This window comes from Rhopilema esculentum, chromosome 16, assembly GCF_057945365.1.
Source record: "Rhopilema esculentum isolate cy_ngs chromosome 16, ASM5794536v1, whole genome shotgun sequence".
NCBI lineage: Eukaryota > Metazoa > Cnidaria > Scyphozoa > Rhizostomeae > Rhizostomatidae > Rhopilema > Rhopilema esculentum.
In genome coordinates this window covers 8,729,101-8,751,035 of record NC_142830.1, presented here as the reverse complement: position 1 = coordinate 8,751,035, position 21,935 = coordinate 8,729,101, and the positions used below count along the sequence as shown (strand labels likewise).

Sequence of the window (21,935 nt, the reverse complement as noted above, 5' to 3'; positions counted from 1 at the left end):
TAGAAGCTCAATGCGGCAGTTGGAACCCTAGAAGCTCAATGCGCAGTTGGAACCCTAGTACTCGAATTTACCGGGGCAACGTAAAGTGGAAAATTGCAAAAATTGCATTTTCTCTCAAAAACTTTGTCCGGAATGTTGAAGCCAACAAAAAGACATTTTGCTCGACTTTAGTAAAATAGAATAAATTATGGTCTTCCTGTTTACCACAGTAGCAACCATTTTCTTGGAACAATTTGAAGGGAACAAATTGATTATGAATATCCTTATCATGTTTTATTCACAACGTCATCATCTCGTGTTAGAAAGGGGTTGAATTACAGCTCTGAATAGGTATTGAGAGAAGTGAACTTGCCGGCCATGGCTTGTGGTCATTTGACAGGTGTCAGGGCAGGTAGCAAGCAAAGCAAGAAGCAATTACTATTCCGTATCCCACTGCGGTAAATGCTAATTGACTGAATACATCACAAGGATAAATAGACCGTGATACACGCAGGGCATAGCAGATCAGTTTAGAAACTGATGGCCTAATTCCACTTTCACGTGATTTGTGATGGAAACACTCTTTGTCTATTGTTCTGTCACTACTGGAAGTTATTGACAACTCATCTGAGAGTATGCTGGGCAAATTAGTAGCCAAAGAGTTACTTTTCTTTGAAGATCGTTAATTTTCTGCCTTTGGTTTCAAAACTCACTAATACAAATTTGACCGGATCTTGAACCAATTAGCAGAGAGAAGGCAGTACAGAATGAAAAGTTATTGACTTTATGAAATAAAGTGCATTTGAAATAACCTATTTTCAAAATTGTTCTTATTTAAAACACTTCTTAAAAACAGCAATTTTGAGTAAAAAGCAAAAATGCGTCATTTGTGCATAGAAACAACCCATCACTAGCTGTGTTAAAATATTAATAAAAATCTATCAAAAACGGATGACTTGGTCAATTATTTTTGAATGAGTCAAAAAACGAGAATAATAACTAATTTATGACCAGATGCACAATGGTGAGCTGTTTCGAAGAAACGAAATCGTACGTAAATTCAAACATGGAAATGAAATGTACGTAAATCTCACAGTTTGTCCTTGCTTTGTGACGTTAAGCAAGAATCATTGGGCATACTTCTTAGTTTGTTTGCTTTTAGATTCCATGCTTTTTTTACTGGCGTCTTTGGAGCTGTTCTGTAGAGCACAGCTCGAGCATTCCATAGGTGATGTACGTTTGCTTTACTTCATCAACATAGTGTATCATGAAGTATCGGAGATCGTTGACTAAGATTAAAGAGGATTTCGTTTGCAAGATAATAGTACACGGAACCAAAAGGGGAAGGTAGCGTTGATTTTCAGCAAACCGATAAAAATGGGCCTTCTATTGCTTAATTTGGCATTCTTTCAAAACGGGCTAATCATCATTGATGCAAAAATCATCATTTCAGACTCTGCTGAACACTGCTCTCTAGATCATCTGTAAAGCTCAACCAATTCCGTCTAATGAGTCGTTTCTGATCTTCCCTCATTTGTAGATCTGCACTACAAAGAGCTATTTAAAGTAGGGCATTATAATCGAACATGCCTTGCTTTAAATACACTGTGTAAATGCAAGTAGTCTTTAAGCGAGCTAAACCATTCACGATTACTTCAACACTTTTGTACGACTTAGCAAGAAATCTTACATAATATTCTTAAAGCAAATAAAGGAAAAGAGATCTGATTCTATCAAAGGACTTTGGAAACGGCTAAGAGCAACGTTCTTATACGTTACTTCACTTTATATCGACGATTTCGTTCTTTCTAAAACTACTTTGCATCTTTACATTATACATCATACACAATACATCACTTTCCATCATAACGCCTGCGATCACTTCTATTAGAGTCCCGTTTATGAAAACCATTATCCTGGCGAACGTTTCGATTCACTTTTTCAGCCCTATGTTCTCTTTCCTCTTTCCTGTCATCATCTGATCTACTGTCCTTGGTGTACCGTTCCTTGTATCTGTTACGATTATCGTAATCATCTCTTCGTCTCTTATGTTTCTCTTCAGAATCCCTGCCATGTGGGTCCTTCCAATCATCTATACGTTTTTTCTTTTTTGATAAATAATTATCATCACCGTATTTGTCTTTTTCGTCATGACGCCCCCTAGTAGCTCTTGCAACCAGATCTTCTTCACTATCTTCATGATCACTTGATTCATATCTTCGCTTTTTCTTCTTACTTTTCTTGTCTTTTTTATCCTTCTTACGTTTACTTTTCTTTCTCGATTCCCTAAAAACACCGAACAATGTAAATTCACCTGCAAATAAACGGCTGCAAAGATCGCACACAGCAAACACAGAAAAAGCTTTATGGAGAACAAATTTCGATAACAAGTTTTCAACATGTACTCTTTCGATTTCCTGTGGTGTTAGCGCCTTCGATTGCAACAATCTAAAAGCTCCAAAATCGCAAAAGATTTTACACAAAGCTTGCGAAGTGCTTTTTCAAGACCTAATTTGGTTCGGGTCAAACTTTTGACGTACCTTAAATGTAGTTGAACTACACTATAATTGAATAAATTGCTCAAATGACTAGTTCAACACTTGGCAAAAGCATTTCGGCATCTGTAAATTGGAGCTGTGTACCACATTTGGAAATGGTAGTTGCGTACAGTATTTTGAAAATGGGTTGAACTTCTAATGGCATCATCACAAAATTTGTACGAAAAAAAGCCAAAAACCTACCGATCGCGCTGACCTTCAGAACTTTTGATGCTCTCTTGAACCTTATCGTCAGCCTACAGTTTTTGAATGAAATGATTAGAGATATCGAATTGAATAGTTCCAGCATTGCTGGACTGCTCATTTTGAATAGATTACTTCACTATCGACGGTCAGCAAAATGTGTGCCAACAAAAGGGCGGATTAAGAACTGATTAAGGAGAATTGCCTTGAGATGTCAATCGCAATGAAAAATGGAAGGAAGATGAATACAGGGCTAAGAAGCTTAAAAATATTCATTGGCAAATTTTTAAAGTTGGGGTGCTGGTGCAAGCTATTGGAAACTAATCCAATTAATGGTTTACCTAAATAGTAATATGTTTCTATGTTAGGCGCAACGAGCTACCTCCTCTCGTGTTTTTGTTTATTTTTAAGGTTTGTAACTTCGAAGGATTTTGGCAAAAAGATATACAAAAAAGTTATTAAGGAGCTTATAAATAGCTTGTTGATGTTGTTGTTGTTGTTGTTGTTGATATCACAGAGATTATAGAATTTACGCGGTTTTAAATCTTTTCACCATCTTAAAACGCCTAGCAATGTAACAATATTCATAAAACAAGATTTCAAAGCATCTTCCTTTAAACGCCTCCCTCTGTTAAACCAATAAGCTCTTTAGAGAGCAACAATTTCACTACCACCTAGAGCGTTGAATTTAATTTGCCGTACAGAAAGATGGTAAATAAACAAACAATGAAAATTTCGTTAGTCGCAGAAGCTTTAGGTTGATAACGCAAAGTACAGCAAACAACATTTGCAACTTATCTGTTGCAACAAAGGGTCATTCATACAGAAATATATTCTTGAGAGTTGAAGATTGAAAGATGAGTAAGGAGAAAGACTTGAGTTCGCTTACCTTTGTAACGGGGTATGGTGGTACCTTAAAACCCCTGTGGAAAGGAAGGATAGATAAAGAGGAATTAGACTATCTTGACAATAAAACATTTGGTATTTCAGAAAATATTACAATTACGTTAAAAATAAACTCTCTCTTAAAGTTCACTTTTAAAGTTTAGAAATATTTTATTAGGGTAAAAAAGGTTCTATAAGGTCGCAACTAATAAGTACCTTGTCCCAATATTGCAATTAAGATATTGTTAAGAACTCAAAACATTATTAAAGCGGTGACTTTGAGAGGAATTTTTAAAAAAACTCAAGTATTCTGCTGGAGCTAAATAAAAACTGCATTGCAGTGGAAAATGGCCGTTGTCACTTTACAGGAAAGCAGACATTGAGTGCAGACAGTTACTTTGCAGCTCCTTCCACATAGCATTTCATGCAGAGTGTAAGAATCTCAGTGGTTTTTTATGATTGTAATACTTACAAAGCTTCAGCCATTGCTTGGGCTTCCAAATCTCTGACGCCTTGTAGTTCCTTGAAAATCAAATTTAAGCTTGGCTCATAATATGATAACTTTAACAATAACGGCACCTAATTTACTTTAGTCAAAAAAGTATATCTCTTTTTGATCAGATTGTGCTCGTAGATGAAACAAAAATAAGTTGCAGAAATATAAACCCAACCCAATAATAAAATACGCGGGGTTTGCACTTAGATGTCGAAAAAGCATTTAATAAACTGAATGTACCGCTTACATACTCGAGTCTACTTTGCGAGTGTAGCCAATTGCGTGTATGTAGCAGTTTAGAGCATATTATGTTGAAAAGGAAATGTATCATTTCAGAGACACGTGAAATCGTTGCATTTTGACGTATGTGTGCAACAGAACTTCAATCCACAATGATTCGATATAAAACAATATGATTTGATTAACATAACAGTTGGTATAAATCAAAAAGTATGAATAGCATAATTAATAAACATTGTAGGACAGAAAAGCAGAAAAATAAGACGAACATTGAAATGCAGATACAAAGACGTTGATCTCAAGCTAAGCAGCCCAGCAAGAAGTTGCGTAAGAGCCTCGTAGTTATCAGGAATCTGTGTTTCCAGACAAACGCGACATAAAAAAGGATTAGATCCGCGGGCAGCTCACTGTTGATTTCTTTGCACAGACAATGTTGATTAACCAGTGGTTTAGCCGAAACATAACCAGTGGTTTAGCCAAGACTGTTGATCTTTCAAACAAAATTAAGACGTTCTGAAATGTTTTTAAGCTAATCGTTGTCGCAAACATTTTCTGCTCGCACTCGTTTGTAAGTCTACTGAATGTTTCACAATATTCCCTCGTTTTTTGGGTTTACACAGAAAAGTCCTTCGCATTCTTTAGACATTCCAGATAAAATAGAAATTAAAATGCAAAAGTGCTTCAATCCTTAAAAAACCTGGATTCTGAAATGCTTGTCGGCGATTTTACTCCAAGTAGAACAGACTTAGTTTGCAACTTTTGAATACTGTTTATTATTTTTAGATATTTGCTTACAAATTTGGAAAAACAGTTTTCACACGTAGAGCTTCCTTTCCTTACACAATTCAGAAAACAAACGTGAGAGGAATTGTGAAGGAAATAGACAGTTGTAGAATGAGGTCAACCATGAAAAGAATTATGGATGCATTTACTGTGTGGAACCAAATAATTCAAAGACCAATAAATACTCCTTATGGAATCAATAAAAGGTCCAAGTAAGTAATGTTATGTTCCTGAAATCAGTTGAGAAACAGAATTGAAACAACATTAAACATGGCCATGAAGCTCAAAGTTGAAAAAAGTTGTATTTTTGTCAAAAAATGTTAAGTATTTTGATTTTTAAATTTCATTGCAAATTATCTTTTTTAAAAAACACACCTTTTTTCTTCTTTCTTCTTCTGAAATCCCATCTTCCTTATCTTTGGTGTACCTTTTTAATAAAAAAACATGAAATCTAGTTAAAATATTTTGTATTCAGCCTTCAATGGATCAATCAAAATTTGTTGTTGTTGTGAATCAGCTAGCAATGAGGAACAGGACACTTTTAAATGCAAATCAAGTTTCTTGCTTTTTCATCAGGCAAGAGTTAAAAAAAACTAAGAAATTAAAAAAGGAATAAAAGTTGTAAGAAATGTAAACAACAAAATAGTCGTTATATGAGTTGATTGTAAATAAAAATTACCATACAAGATCTTTTCCTTTTTGCCATCTACCTACTGGTGCTTTCAAAGAATGACCTAAAAATGGAGGGATAACAAAAATTGAAAATAGTTCAAAGAATCTTTAACAGTTGGAACAGTTTTGGCACACAAGAAGATTAACATTCAAAAAAATTGTTCTACTTCAAACACTTCTGAAATTCAATTTTTTTCCTAGCTATAATTACTCAAAAAAACTCACAATCTAGCTTTACAATAAAAAAACTCCATAAAGCTTTACAATGAAAGACTACATGAAAGCAAACAACTTTTACGATTATCTTTTCCAAAAACTTTTCTCGTCAGCTTTCATTTGATTTTCTACATTTTTTAGATCGATTTCTATAAATCTTGATAAAGGCAAGTGCTCAAATCTAAAACAGACAAACAGATTTTACTCTGGAATCTGTTTAGCAAACAGGGTGGGTGAAACATTTCCCAAATAATAATTCATTTTCCATACTCTTTATTAAACTAATGGCTTTGAAGACAAAAATTGAAAACCATTTGAATGCTGCAATGGCTATATCTGTGTTTCATAGTCTTTATGTTTCTGAAGACTAAAAATGCCAAATTATACCAAGCAGCAGAATAGCAGTCCCATGCCTACAAAAACGACAACCCAACATGCAGAATCCCTTGGAGCAACCTAGCTAAGCCTACATCATGCTTTGTTTATGCTTTATTTGCCTCTAGGATAATTTGATTATCAGTTTAGTTATATTTTTGGGTAGTGTACAGAAGCACATTAAGCAAATATTTTGAATCAATGTTTCTTAGCATAATTTATGAAGGTATAAAAGTAGACCAAGAAGATCAGTGCATCTATGAACATACAAGGGACAGTGTAGGAAGAAAAGCATCTTTTGTATTTCAATTTAAGACACATTAGCAATAACGTTAGAGCATTGCTCTCATACCAGAAATTCAAAATTTTTAATCAAACATATTCCATTCAAGAGGCTCTGCTAGTTTTTTTGTGAAGAGCATTGTCTTATGGAAAGTTATTTCAATGTCAAATTTGCCTTGAAGACCACAATAAAATGTTCTTGTAGTTGGCTTTTAGTTTAGTTGCCAAAATAAAAAGAACCTTTTTTCAAGTTGAAAAAGTTACACAAGCATCTGAGCATCTTTGGTAAAGACTTTTATTATAGAGATTTTTTTCGTTTGTTTCTCTCCAGACACCAGTCACAACTGTTGATCCTGCTTTTATAAAATAAGAAATAAACACATTTTCAATGATTATGACATACCATTAGAATCTGCCAGGAAAACATAGAAACATACTTTTTGCAGTTAATTCAATACAACAATGGTTTGCTTTTTGCATAGGCACAAGATTGCTTATAAATGTCCTCTAGGCAAGCAATTAATTTCATTCCAAATTACATTTTTCACAATAGCTTTTTGTAATCAGAGCTCATTCTTACTCCAACATATAAGATTCATTGGTTAAGGGTCCAGCATATAAGATACTGCATTCAAAGTCATTTTTGATACTGCAATCCAAAATATCCTGATATATTTAGAATTCAAACTACCTTAGTTGCAGTTCTAGCCTGCTGCATTCTGTATATGTTACATCATATTCATATGCAATGGCGTAGCTAGCGGTCATGCTGGGCATGATCATCTATTTGCAGAGATAACATTTTTCAAAATATTTACTTTCATAAAAAAAATTCTTTGCTCCTGATGTAATAGCTCAAGGGCATTCGCCTTTGGAGCCCTATGTTTCTACGCAAGAATATGGAGCCCTCCGAAGGCACTCTTCCATTGTCGGGCAGGACTAAAACAGAGGGTTTCCAATTTATTCATGCCCATAGCTATGAGCATGACCAAACCCTATGCCTATAACACTGGTTCACTATGTTTGGTCATGCCAAACAATAGGAGTGACGCAGGAGAGAACAAAGGCTAGTCATGCCATTTCCAGAGGGAATGAACATCATTATAATCATCAGAACCATCTTGTGTTACTTTGTGAAGGAGAATGCGAGGCAGCATTTATCAATGATGGCAGCACTGCTGTGGCTAGTTCCACGAGATGGGAGGAAATGCTCTGTAAGTAAAATGCAACCAAAAGCTTATTGTCAAGCAGTAACTACTCATGTGGATCCCTAGAACTTTTTCGACAATGGCAGGATATTTCAGCTTGAATGGTGTTGCTCTTTATGTGGAGAAGGCACAAAAGACACTTTTTTGGTCCTCGGTATCAATAATGATGCTCTATGTTGGGACATAAATCAGTGAGCAGAATCATTCTATGCAATCAAACCAGACTCTCAGCCTATTCAGTAATCTATTTTTTCAAGATCTAGTGCTGTTCACTTGAGATGGGTGGATGGAGAAGATAGCAGTGTTATTTACCAAACCAACAGAATTTTAGCTGAAACTTTCCAAACATTTAGTAGCATATTCAGAAACTGTAAAGCCCTTTAAGAGCATTGTTAGTTGTAGTTAATAGATATGCCAAAACTTTCATTAATTTATTTTTCAATTTTTTGTTAATTATCACATGCAATAACACTGTTTTGAAACACAACTAAAGTCAAACTGACACACAAAGCTCTATGTAGTTGAAAGTACCTGTTTAATAAAATGATCAGAGATAAATCAAGCATGCTGCTGATCCTGATAGATGAATAGTTTTTTCTTTATAATAACCTTTCATGTATTTGAAAATGCACAAGATCAAATTCTTTCATTCAAAACCCTTGTTTGCTAGATTTTGTAAGGATGATCCAATTATGTGGATATTTACCATATGTATATGGAAACATGTTTTAGTAGATGGCTAAACTGATTTTGCAAGGTACTTTTTTGGTCTAACTTTGCTGTAAACATTTTGCAATTAGGCCTATCCATTATTATAGCTTCTTATACTTCATATCAAAATTGACATATTCATTGGCCAATTTGTTTTATTCATCTATCAGTTCTATTGTGGTTGTTAGATAATCGTGATAGCTTTAAAATACACTCAATAAATTGATCATAAGACTATTTGTGGAAAAGATGACCAAAAAGCTCTCATTCAGTTTCATGTAATTTATTGTTTCATTTAAAAATTTTAGCATATCTCTAAACTTTACAAATATATTTCAGCCTCCAAATTGAAAGAAATTAGGAGAAGAACACAATTTTTGGTCTAAGCCAACTTTATCTACTATCAGTTTTTATCCAATGTGTGTAGCAAGCTTCTAATGTGCAAAGTATTTGTCAATTTGCCTCACAATGTGTGCACAGCAATATTTCCTGCAAAGCGCTTTTAAGCATTCCACAAAATTTTGACCATTTTGAAGGCCATTTTGACACAAGGCCATTTGGAAGTAATCTATAGGGTGTGCCCTTAAAAATTTAAAAAGAAGAAGTTGCTCTATTGTAATTTACAACACCATCATGTTGACTGTCAACTGAGAACTTGTTGTTGTTTTTTTGTTGGACTGGCTCGTCTTGGCATGGTTTTTGAGGATTTTGATTGGCTAGTGATAATCCCATCAATCGAAAAAAGTAGGGTGGACTCCTACTTTTTTGTGCTATTGCACGCATAAAAACATCATTACATGCATGCTCATCCATGTGAGCGATCACAAAAAGTCGAGCATGTAACAAAAATCACTGGGTGGAACTCAGCCTTAACCTTTAAAAGCTGTGCGTCATATTTCATTCAATGCGTTTACTTGCCAGAGCTTTTCAAATCAGGAGGAGAGTATCATCTAGAGAAACTCAATCTGCTCACAAAATGCACAATGCAAAAGTGGAACATGTTTTCTTATTTAATTATAAACTGCAACTTTTTCAACTTGTGACAATCAGATGGTTCTGATGCTGACCAACCCAAGTTAAAGTTGTTTTATGAATACTGAAATCCCAATTCATCAGCATTTCAAAATTTCAAAGAAAATTTTGTTTAGACCAAGATAGGAAAGCAACGTTTATAAAAGGGTGGTCCTTAAAAATTTTCCAGTACCCAGAAAAATGTGTGTGCAGCCCTATGTTTTTGTGTGCATTAGACAAGCCTCTGAAAATATATTGTGTGTGCAGACTGGCTTGCTTTTATATGATATGAGACGGTCTGTGACTTCAATTAAAATCGCACATACCAAGATAGTTTTCTCTATCCTTGTCAGATTTAACATCTTCCCAATTGAACTGATCTTTTCCGCCACGAACACCCCCTCTAGATGGATGATAAATGTTCGCCGACATCTTAGTCGTTTCTTCGTTGTTCAAATTGCTCTAATTCGAGGCAAATGTAGAAAAGAATCTTGAAAACGAGGTTTAGATCTGACGCCATGTGAACAAAATGACGAAGCGATATCGATTAAGATTCTTTGATTTATAGGAAATGAAATCATTTTACCAGAAAGAAACATGAAATAGCTATAAATCTTTAGAGCTTTATTTAAAATTATGCAAAATTATATTTTTACATCGGTTTAACGATTTCAAATATAATATCTTAATTCTTAAGCTTAACCTGCTGTGTTGTATGTTTATATCAAATTCCTCGGACAGAGATGTAACCGAGACAATTTCATAATCCCGACGCTTACAGCTAGAGAAAATTCTAAAATTGGATGTATTATTCAGTAGTCAGGTAAGAATCAGTATCATGATATCTAGTCCCGAATTTGCTCAGCAATTAGGTGGGGAGAAACCTGACTTTGATCCGACTTCTGCTAAATATGGTGCTTAAGAAGACCAAATTGGGCACGAGGTTGAAAACTGTCATGTCTTTGTAGTTCTATAATTTATTAGGATGACTATCTTTACCTTAACTGAACTGAAGTGGAGGGCACGGCCTTTCTTCTAGAAAACAAACCTGTCACGCACTCCATTTTCAAATCTCCCGGCCGCTTCAAATCTCTCCTTTGTTTTCTGTCCCGTCAAACCGCGGGACACACGGTGCTCATACTTGCGCACGCGCAAAATCAGTCTCTTCTTGAAGGGTGATCTGAAGTTGAGCCCTCCTGCAACCAGAATATACGCGAAAAAGAATCCTGTTAAGCCAGAACGAAAATCGTCTACACAGGTATGATATTAAATGAAAATATGAATGATATGTTATTGGTTTTTATTTGGTGACAGTGTTCAGTTTCTGATCGCACCCATTTTAAACCGACGATTTTGATTTGGCTGGTTGCCTTACGGCCTACTACAACTGTACAACCTAACCACGACACACGACGTGCAGAAGTATAAGTTAATTTACCCACAACTGAAACGCAGGCAAACTATACGTCAAAACTAATAAATTGCCGCAGGTATAGTTGTTTTTTATGCTATGTTTCCGTTGTCATGTTTCCGTCAACATTTTTGTCTGTAGTGAAAGATTTGTGCTTTCCTCAAAATTTTTTACTTAACCACTTGATCATGTCCTTTACAGAGGCGTCATGGCGAAAAATTCTAGAGGGGGCTAGAAAGAAAAATTTTCCAACAATATTTCTTTGATTTATTTTAATCAAATAGATGTATTTTATGTTAGTGTAAGAGGGGAGAGAAAAACACGTAACCTTTGCCTTAGCTGGAGAGATATTTAAGATGCACTTTTTAATTTTGTCTCTGTTTCTTCATATTTACTGTGAAAGTTGCCACCAAAGGTCAAAATTTTTCATAATCTTAAGCTTCAAGTTCGCTGGAAATTGCATGCTTTCTTTGAAGCAAATTTTAATAATAAAATTTTATTCTCAAAATAAAGATCCACTGGCAGAAAGCAGTAGTATTGATTGACTTTTTCCTTGTTTTGCATTATGCAACATAACTGCATTAATTTTTTGAACCTGGGACAAAATTTTCAAATCTGGTGATAAGCACAAAATAGGCACTGTCCTGGTCTTCAATATCAAAAAAAGATATAACTTATGACCAATATTGCAAATTTCCATAACCAAATGTGGCCTTTGAAGATTCTGATTTTAACTGATTTTAACTGAAATCTGAGCAGCAAATCACTCTATGGTAGAAATCAGTAAATCCTGAGAAATCATTTTGTTTTGTGGAAACCTAATTTTCTTTACAAAAGTGAATTGCTTCTCGATAATACGATGAGTATTTTAATCTAAGTAATTTATGTCGCTTGAAGGTTCGTTCCACTTCTCCTTTTTGCTCACAGCTCAAGTTTAAGAATTTTCCCGACATAACAATGATTTACAAAAATCTGCCAAATTCTGAAAGCAGAAGGGGGCCACAGCCCCCCCTGTCCCCCGGTCACGATGCTCCTGGTCCTTCAACATAAAATGCAAATAGAAAAGGCAAAGGTTTTACCATAAGACTCATGTAAAAGCCAAGTTATTCAAATAACCATCTGTGTTTTTAATATGCTTTTGAGGTTTCCACTTCTACCCTTTTCAATGTAAGTAAGCCTATATAATTTTTGAATGGTCTTTTACAAGCCCTATCATTCCCTTCCCTTCATCCGCTCAATGGAATTTACCTTAAATCTTTTCATTATATTTAGGTAGTTATATGAGTCAAAAGCAACAAAAGCCAACGCTCAGTGGGCAGCGGATAAAAACCCGCAAAAGAGGTTTGTTTTTCAGTTGATAGCGTAAGATAATATGAGAAAAAATGTATGTTTTCAAACATCAATCCCTATTGATGCACAATTGAAGCGTATTTATACAGCTATGTTTGTTATTGTAACATTAAGTCTTTTCTTATGTATATATAAAAATAATGATTGATGAATAACACCAGGCCTGGCCATAAGAATTTTATCAGGGGAGCAGTAAACAGCTCTCTTTTTTATTTCTAGGTGAAGTATTTGTAGATAAATCAGAATATTAACAAAGAAAAATTAATTTGAATATTTCCATGGCCAGAAATTTGCTTTTTAGAAAATTAAGATAAATCATGCTCTATTGCATCTGTCTTATTCTGTATAACCTTCTGAAATTAGCCAAAACATGCTTCAATGTATTTTCCTTGAAGTTCTGATATGCAACTTTTCATCTCATAATTGAATGTGGTGAAACATGAGATTAGCGTGACAAATTTTTCGTCTTTACATATCAAACAATATTATATTGCAGATGAGAAAGAGAAGTATGACCCTGGTACTTTTGCAGAGCAAATAATATCAGGGTTGAATGAAGCTAAAGGAGACCTTGAACAAGTAAGCTAGATATGACAAACTTAATTACCAATTCTTGAGCAGTAGACAAATTGATGGGTTGCTTTTGTTTGCTATGATGTGAAGAATAATTGAAGATATAAATTATATAAAATTAGTCCACACCTTTAAAAGACAAAGGTTTCTTCTTAACATATTTGCAAAACTACTTTTTAGGAAAAATGAGAATGCCATGAAACAATCCTTTCACCAGCTTCTTGTCCTTGCATCTAGGCCTCAAAATTTCTAGTTGCCTCTGGTAGTAAACTCAACTATCGCACCTATGCAGAGACACTCCTTGACATTCTTATAGCTGGGGGCATGCTTGGTAAGTTAACTTGCTTTAAAAAAATTATTTAATCCATTTATGCTAAAAAAACACTGTAGCACGACTTTCAAGAACATTTGTCAAAAACAAAATACTTGATTTGTTGTTCACTTATTGGTCAAACAAAATACCAGTTGTGTCACGTACCAAAAGTAGTTGGTACTAGTCTACAGAATATGGTTCTGACATGCTGCAGACCATGCCCTAATTTAACATTTATGATAAAAGAAACAAGATTCATTAATTCAAAAGTTCCAAAAATGAATAAACACAATCTGTTTACACAGTGTCTGAATCTATGACATTTTAGTGATACAATCTGTTGCAGTGTTATTTATGAGAAAATTGTTCATTGTGACGCTGATTATTAGTCAGTGAAATATGATTACAATATTTGACACAAGAGTTTGTAAGAAACTCTAGTATGGTCTGGGCCAAGACAAAAGGGGTCACATTGGCATGACCTTTCTAGAGGCTACACAAAGGAGTGCAGTTTATTGGAGGTCATAGATAGACCATTCAGTCCTGGTAATATGAAGTTTGGTAATCGCACACCTTGAAAAGTTTAGGCGTGCGATGGCGTGCAATGACTTGCGATGACGTGCGATCCATAAAATGGAGACCTTACGATTTTTATGAAGACCTGATGTCAATTTTTGTATTAGAATGTGTGTATCACTGCTTGAAAAAGCGTATGAAGTTTTGTGGAATTTTAGAAGAAGTTTTTTGAAAACAAAATAATTTAACAAAAATAACACAAGTTTTTTTGGCTCTGTTGCCATTACTCCATTTCCGTATGAGAACTCGAATTTGAGTTTCAATAATAAGCTCAAAAACAGTGTCATTTGATACCAAACCAAAGTTATTCAAAAACGCTGTTCAAAGTGGAGTCATCTGAAAACGGAATCATTTGAATTTGCATTGTTTTATTGGGAACAGCGAAGACAGAGGCATTCAAAAACAGAGTCATTCAATCTCAGTTTCAAAAAAAACTCGAGCTAAGGATATGATAACGTACAAATATGGAGTAATGGAAACACCCACGTTTTTGTTTTGACCAAAAGAGAGTGGCCCGGGGCAATGTGTTCAAGAAAATAAGAAAAAAACGGTGAGAGAGAACAGAGACATACAATAACGGAGTAACAAAATAACGGAGTAATGGAAACCGGGCCTAATGGAAATGAAGTAAAGAGTTATAATGCTTCCGGGAATGCCATCAATATAACCCACACAAAAGAAATTAAAAGAAACAAAAGAGAAAAAGAATAGTAATTCAAAATGTGGAACTGCGCGTGTGATAGAAAGCACGCCTCGGGAGTTCTAGGTGTGTGTGGAGGCGTGCACATGCGATCGCATGCCTAATATTACCAGGACTGGACCATTTGAATATAAGTATTTCACGGCCCCATGCTCTCAGTCAAAAGGTGCTGCTATTTTTGCTGCTGCTTCCACTGCCCAAAGTTGGTAGTGCAAAGATCCTCACCGATCATGTTTGGTATTCAGAGTCTGGATACCAGACATATAACAAGGTTGTTATTTAAAATGGGCACAGGCAATCAGTTATTTTGTTTTAACTTTGGTGTTGTTCCTGTGTGAGACGATTCTGTGCTAAAAGGAGCGAGAGCCTTTAGACACTCCCCAACGATAACCTCCCATTGCAGTCCTTTCCATTGCTATGAAACCTTTGCAGTCAAACTCTTAGATCCAACTCATCTGAATTTACAGAAACTCTTTTTATTGATTAAGGGAGGTTCAAAAGTATAAACGCCAGAACTTATAAAGATAAAGACTCATTGCATGCAGGCAGTGCTAGAAATGCGAAACTAATACTGCTGAGTATTTTGTGAATGCAAAGCAACTGGCATCATCCAAAGATACATAATAACAATAAGTTATGGAGAAACAGTGCTAGAATTTGAAAAATCGATCACAGTTTCACAATTGGGTGGGATTCAATAGAATGGATTTCAAGCCTACAGCATCTTATGTGTCATCATTCCAAAGGTCTGTGTGACACTATGCAAAGGTGTACATGCAGTAAGAGAAAGAACAATTTTGAAGAAAAACTGAAAAAAGTGGCACTAGACTATCATGGTTAGTACCACTACATGCCACCACTGTCACCTGCATCCAAAATACAATTTTCATTTCTCCAATCCAGCTCGTGGATGCCAAAAGTCAACAATGATAAGATTGATTAGAATTTATGTTTCAAAGATTTTATGCACATAAATGTATTTGCAGTATCTTCAAGATATAAAACATCAGTAAAACAAGTAGTTAAACAATTTCTTTTTTCAAGCCCCTGGTGGAACAATTTTCAATGAAGGAGGAGATAACACAACTTCATCGATATGCATTTTCAAGAGTGAAAATGGTCTTGAAGGCATCAAAGCAACAGTGCAGTTGTTTTCAAGGCTTATTAGACAGTACAAGTATTTGGAAAAATCCCTGGATGAGGAGCTGAAAAAGGTTCACTGTTAAATGCCTATTGTGTACCATCTAAGTAGAATAAAGATGTATTGTGTGTAGGTATAATGTGAGTTGAGGTACTTGGTATGTGTTCAAATACAATAAGTGTCCTGGAATTTTTATTGAGAGGTCTAACACAACAAAATATAATCAAAGGTAGGGAAGGTGACCAAGAGGGTAAGGTTTTGAGGTTTTTCTCTAGAGTAAGGGGTGACTATGAAGGACAGGGAAGATTAACAGAGATTTAACAGTGATGATTAGCCTGGTTTATTACACTGTAAATTTACTGTAAATTTATTACACTCTACAAGTTTGGACTACTTTTTTATTTCACCCATTGTTATCAAAGTTTATTTTCTGCCATTACTATTTCCTTGATCTCTTTCACTGTAAATTTGTTTTTTGGCCATTCTAAAAATGTTTTGATTTATTGCATACTGTTTTACATGAATAAGGAATATTCAGATTAATCTACAAACTACACCAATTCCTGTATAATTGTACAAATAGTATTGTTAAAGTAAAATCTTCAGTGGCAGTTTAATTAACTTTTCTAATTTTATTTTGGAGGTTTTGCTGTTTCTCAAAGGCTTTACAGATGAACAAAGAAAATGTCTTGCTCAAGCAATTGCTGTTTTTCTCAATACAGGCATGTTTTCGTTGAAATTTAAGACCACTAGAGTAAAACCTGTAATAGGAAGTAACTCTTCCTCACCATCCCTATGATGCTCTTCAGCAGCCACTACTTGTTGCTTCAATGAATTGTCATATTTCGGTATAAAAGTGAAAAGAGCTTCTAGAAAACATTTGGCTTATGTTTAAATATTTTTGTGGATACAGTAGTGTCCCACATATAAGTAGTTTATAGAATGAAATAAACTTCAGATCAGGATAAAGTTTCTTATTAGAAAATCTTGTATCATCAATTGACTACTCAGACAGGACCTCTATGATTTTGATACAAAGCATATCATTTAAACCTGGCAAACAGCACTGTATATACACTATCAAGATAACATAAGAGAACTAAGATAGCCTAACTAAAACTCTTTGATTTACCTCCCTTTTCACATCCCAATTCTCGGTAGAACGGGCTCGGTTGTCCAAAACAAGACCACCTTTGGCAAGAGCAAGCCTTGACAAGGCGAATGAGATGTTGTTCTTACATTTCTACCATGTTTTAGTATGGTTTCTAGCTACTTTTTTTACTGTTTCGGACAACAGAGCCAGTTCTACCGAGAATCAGGATGTGAAAAAGGAGGTAAATTGAGGGATTTTAGTTAAGCTATCCTAGTCCTCTTATTTTATCTTGACACTATCTTATCAAGGTGTTTGGTTATGTTTTTTGTAAAGGTTTTGATATAAATATATATAAAATGGGGTATTATTTTGAAAATCAGTATCTTTATTTCTTAACTTTATGTTTCTAAAGTATGCGGGCAGTACTGTATCACAGCCAACTCATGTATTTCTGGGGAACAGACAGAGATGGCTTTTGATATAAATTCACCTTGAAGGAACATGTGTAATGATAAATCATAAATTATGTTTAAAATCCATAATGTACACCCTACTGAAGGATTATAACCGGTTAATAAGCGTGAGTTGTTGAACAAGACAGTAATAACTTCCATTTGTAGTTTTCTTCTACAAAATGAGCATCATGCACGCTCTTTTAATATAATTTGAAAGTCACCTCTCACACTATATAAATCAAATAGCAAGGCAATTTTGATTGTTGTCCTTGCTGTACACAGTTTCATTGACATATACTTAAGAAGTAGACAATTAACCTTGTAGAGAGAGTATAAATAAGTGAAAATTGTCTAAAAATGGCTGCTTAGCCAGTAAACCGAAGCTTTCGCCTATGGATGCCTTAAAATTTACAATTCTACTTTTGTTGTTTTCAGCTCTTGTTATTGTAAGTTGTTGTTTATTCTGGTATTTAAAAGATTTTTTCCATTGTAAATAGGAAGTATATCACCGCAGAGTGTTTGCCCTTGTCACATCCTGGGATTATAAACTCAAATGAGCTGCTTTTAACTTGGCTCTGTAATTTAGAAACAACAAATGTCTATGTTAATTCTTTTTGTATGTTCATAATTCTTTCAATATGAGAAAACTAGGTAAAAAAATAAGAAATGAAATGCCTTAAAAATTCCTTTTTTAAGATTAGTTTGTTCCTTACAGGTTTGACCAGTGCAGGTGTTTTGAGTGGTTTGATTCATGATCACCTTGTAAAAGAAGGTAAGGGTGTGCTTCTGATATCTGATTGCCCAGCATTGCAGTGATCTTGCAGAATAATAATCAAATGGTAACCCCTATGTAGTATCTATATTCTTCTAGAAACAGAACAGTGACCAAATATATGTCGAAATTGTTGTGAAAGTTATATCTGTAGAAGCAAATTAGGATAAAACCAAGTGTCCCTGCTCTTGAGGAAAATTGTCATCTCAGGTTAGTGCGGAAAGGACAGTATTAGAATCTTAATTCTGTAGGAATTATTTTGAAATGCACTAAAATTTCCTCGGGAATAAGGCGATTTCATCTTTCATCCGATGGATTCGTAAAAATACGAGGGATATAAATATTGTAGCATTATCACCTATTTATTGCTATTATTCAGTAAATATGATAGTGACTACAAACATATTCTAGTCTAATATCTATTACAGTACTCTCAAGTTCCTAATTGTTGAGGACTCTAATAAGGAGATCTTTGTAACCCAGGTATATGAATCATAAGGTGTTGTCACTTCAGGTAAAATGACTAGGGCAATACTCTTTATGCATAGGTTTTTGATATTCTCGAATGTGCCATCAGATACAAAGTAGAGACGTGCTAGGCGATGCTTGTGAGATAACTATTTTAACAAGCTGTTAACAAGCTGTGATGTTTTTTCAATACATATTGACCTTAAAAATGATTTATACTTTTATTAAAGGTCTTGGTCTAGACTTTGCAAACACATTCTTCAATACATGGCTAAGAGATTTGGAGAAAGACACGAACAGCTTAATAAGCATCCTGAAAAAAGCAGAGATAGATGGCAAGTTGCTTGTAAGTATAAACAGCTGCTTGAAACCACAGAATCTTCAGTTCATCTCTACGACTCAAGATATATTATAAGTTATTGAAACAAATTAGATCACATATTTTATCAGTTTCACTAAAGATTAAACAGAGCTTTCAAACACAGTAAAAGCTCTTTTTTAATTGAAAAGTCAAAAGAGAGACTTTAGAAGAGAGTGTAAATCACTCACTAGAATCAATAGAAATGTGTGTTTTAATTTTCCTTCGTCATGAGTTTAACTGACCAAAGCCGTATTTTCCTAACAGCAATTGTTTCCTGCCAATAAACGTTCAGAGGAAGCCTTTGAAGCATACTTCAACAAAGCAGGGCTGAAAGAAATCGTTGATTTTCAAGTAGGTGCCAATTTTTTCTATCCTAAAAAAAAGGCCTTCAGACAGTATTGGTCCTAGATTATAACAAGTAGAATCTTAATTCTGTAGGAATTATTTTGAAATGCACTAAAATTTCCTCGGGAATAAGGCGATTTCATCTTTCATCCGATGGATTCGTAAAAATACGAGGGATATAAATATTGTAGCATTATCACCTATTTATTGCTATTATTCAGTAAATACGATGGTGACTACAAACATATTCTAGTCTAATATCTATTACAGTACTCTCAAGTCCTAATTGTTGGGGCCTCTAGGGGGGGGGGGGGGTTGACATTTTTTTAAAAAGCCCTAAAATAGGGGGGTCATAATAGATTGAAATGCTTAGATTTTCCGAAATTATGTTTAAATTTGGGGTGTTTAAATAGGAATTTTGCATGAAATACATAATTAGGGAGTTTTAATAAATGGAAATGGGTATGCAAAATTTCTGAAAAATGGAGTTTACGCCCCCCCCCTACAATTAGGAACTTGACAGTAACCTTACAACAGTAAATATGCAATATTACAGAAGCTGCTTCTTAGCCTTATTTCAATCGTTTTAAAAAATAATGTCCTCAAGTAGTTCAATTTATAAACTGGAAAGTGTTCATTTTAAATTTTACGATAGAAATGTTGTCGTTTTCTTTTTGACAGATATGTTGACGTAGGCTTTGACGACAGGAAATTTTCCTTTCAATATGGCTTTTCCCAAAGTACATCGATACGAGGTTTTTAGCGATTGCCAGAGTATATTTGTTTTGACAGTCACACACTGCTGAATTGACACGGTACACTTTGATACCTTACATTTTTTTCAAGCGAAATCAATATAACATCATCATGCGACGTGAACTAAAAGAGAAGTTGAAAAACATGATGGAACACGATAGCACACCAAAAGAGGTAAGAGCTACCCAAACGCCCTTTGTATTGATACCAGATCTTTATCCCTGCTTGTTCTCATGGAAAACTTTAGTCGATTAAGAAATTATTTGCATAGATACAAAAAGTAGCTGGGTTGCATGTTTCTGTATTCAACAAATGCCTTCTGAAATGGTAATTGTCGTTTCTGAATTTCAGATATCGCAGACGTGCAAGGAATACAAAGACAGGCATAATCTTCAAGAGTTTGAGATTTGTCTTCAGGTAAGAGCTTCATACTGAATATTAAAATTGAAGAATTCCAAAGGAAGCAAATTTCCAAAAGGCTTGCCTTCCTGTTTCACGTTTTTAGCTGTTTCACATGTTTTTAGCTGTAATTTCTGCCGATACCGCCAAAAGTACAGTAATTACTGTAAAGTTTGAAATTTCTGAACTCTAAACTTTTCTCCTAGCTCTGGAAGACAGTCATGGCTTCAGTGGAATGGAATAAGAAAGAGGAGCTTGTGGCAGACCAGGCTCTAAAACATTTGAAGGTGCGTGAAAAAAGTTGTCATGAAAATTCTCATTGTTAGATGATGTACATTTGCGTTGTCTCGTACATTTATTTTGGTGATCCGTTGCCTTTCATATGTTTTATTTTTGTAAATGATCGCTTATTTTGACATACTATCAAATGAGAGCGTAGAGTGTGATTTGCTTTACGCAAATAGCATACCCAATAATGACATTTATGTTGTTTTGTTTCCAGAGTTACGCCTCTGTGTTTGCAGAGTTTACAACATCAGGGAAGTCAGAACTGATCCTTATTCAAAGGGTTCAAGACTACTGTTATGATAACATGAACTTCATGAAAGTTTTTCAGAAGATCATTATGCTGTTCTATAAGGGTAAATATTTTAACTTGATTTGGCAATTATATTCAGCTACTGTAAAAAGGCGTATTTTAGTATCCCCTCTATTAGGCCCTCTTTTCTTATACGCCTCCTTATTCAAACAAGAAATTTGAAATAAGCAATAAGATTTTATTACCTGATACCTTCGTGGAAACAATATCAAATCTTTGCTGTGAAGGTATTTACTTTAGTCTTAGGTGTTTATTCACTTCACTGAAATATCTTATTCAGAATTTATAAGCAACTGGAAATCAAGTTAACCGTAGAAAAATACATTTAAACATATAAAGGCATTTAAACGTTCCTAGGTTTGGCATACCCAATGTTAATTTCTTAATATTTTTATTTGTAGTGGATGTGCTTAGTGAAGACTCCATCATTAAGTGGTACAAAGACTCCCACACAACTAAAGGGAAGAGTGTGTTTTTGCCACAAATGGCAAAAATGGTAGAATGGCTTGAAAATGCTGAAGAAGGTACGAAAGTTCTCTGCTTTTCTATTGTTTGTCGTTGTCATGCTGCAAAAACATAGGTGGATTTCCTCTGATTCTGATTCTTACATATAAAGCAGACAGCCTTAGTTTTACAGCAATGTTGTTATAGATTTGAAAAGACGAAACAAGAAGGTCAAAGTTAATCACATGCTGTTCTTCTCGTAGAATCTTCTGAAGACGAAAAGTAATCAAGCCATCACACAAAGCCATTTTAGGATTCATTGGAAGAGGACAGTTTCACTTTAATCTCAGTGATCAAACACTGAGAGTTTTTCGGCATGGCATTTCGTAGCTTCATATCTTCACCAATTATAGGGACATTGTAAAACTACATTTTACATCATGTAAAATATCTCGGCTGGTATTTTCTTTTGTACTTCTTTTTGTGGTTGCCAATTCTTTTTACGGGGAGCAACGAAAATACGTAATCATGAAATACGTAACAATATTTGCTTATGGACTTAATAAGTAAAATCGCATTGC

The 21,935-nt window shown here is 34.7% G+C and overlaps 2 protein-coding genes across 2 annotated transcripts; one reads left to right on the top strand and one right to left on the bottom strand.

The window, feature by feature from the left end:
- Positions 1 to 888: 888 nt before the first annotated feature.
- Positions 889 to 10,659, bottom strand: LOC135682596 (uncharacterized). The gene is made up of 8 exons (XM_065197556.2): positions 10,303 to 10,659; positions 9,926 to 10,061; positions 5,804 to 5,858; positions 5,500 to 5,551; positions 4,078 to 4,127; positions 3,610 to 3,643; positions 2,721 to 2,773; positions 889 to 2,265 (listed from the first exon to the last, which is right to left on the bottom strand). The coding sequence occupies exons 2-8, from the start codon at positions 10,029 to 10,031 to the stop codon at positions 1,833 to 1,835; spliced, it is 783 nt and encodes a 260-aa protein (XP_065053628.2). The 5' UTR covers positions 10,032 to 10,061; positions 10,303 to 10,659; the 3' UTR covers positions 889 to 1,832.
- A 76-nt stretch (positions 10,660 to 10,735) lies between these two features.
- Positions 10,736 to 21,816, top strand: LOC135682594 (eIF5-mimic protein 2). The gene is made up of 15 exons (XM_065197554.2): positions 10,736 to 10,857; positions 12,283 to 12,351; positions 12,857 to 12,939; positions 13,171 to 13,264; positions 15,567 to 15,736; positions 16,307 to 16,385; positions 17,927 to 17,983; positions 18,682 to 18,797; positions 19,077 to 19,163; positions 20,004 to 20,087; positions 20,265 to 20,330; positions 20,519 to 20,599; positions 20,815 to 20,953; positions 21,312 to 21,434; positions 21,618 to 21,816. The coding sequence occupies exons 2-15, from the start codon at positions 12,291 to 12,293 to the stop codon at positions 21,638 to 21,640; spliced, it is 1,263 nt and encodes a 420-aa protein (XP_065053626.2). The 5' UTR covers positions 10,736 to 10,857; positions 12,283 to 12,290; the 3' UTR covers positions 21,641 to 21,816.
- The last annotated feature ends 119 nt before the right edge of the window (positions 21,817 to 21,935 follow it).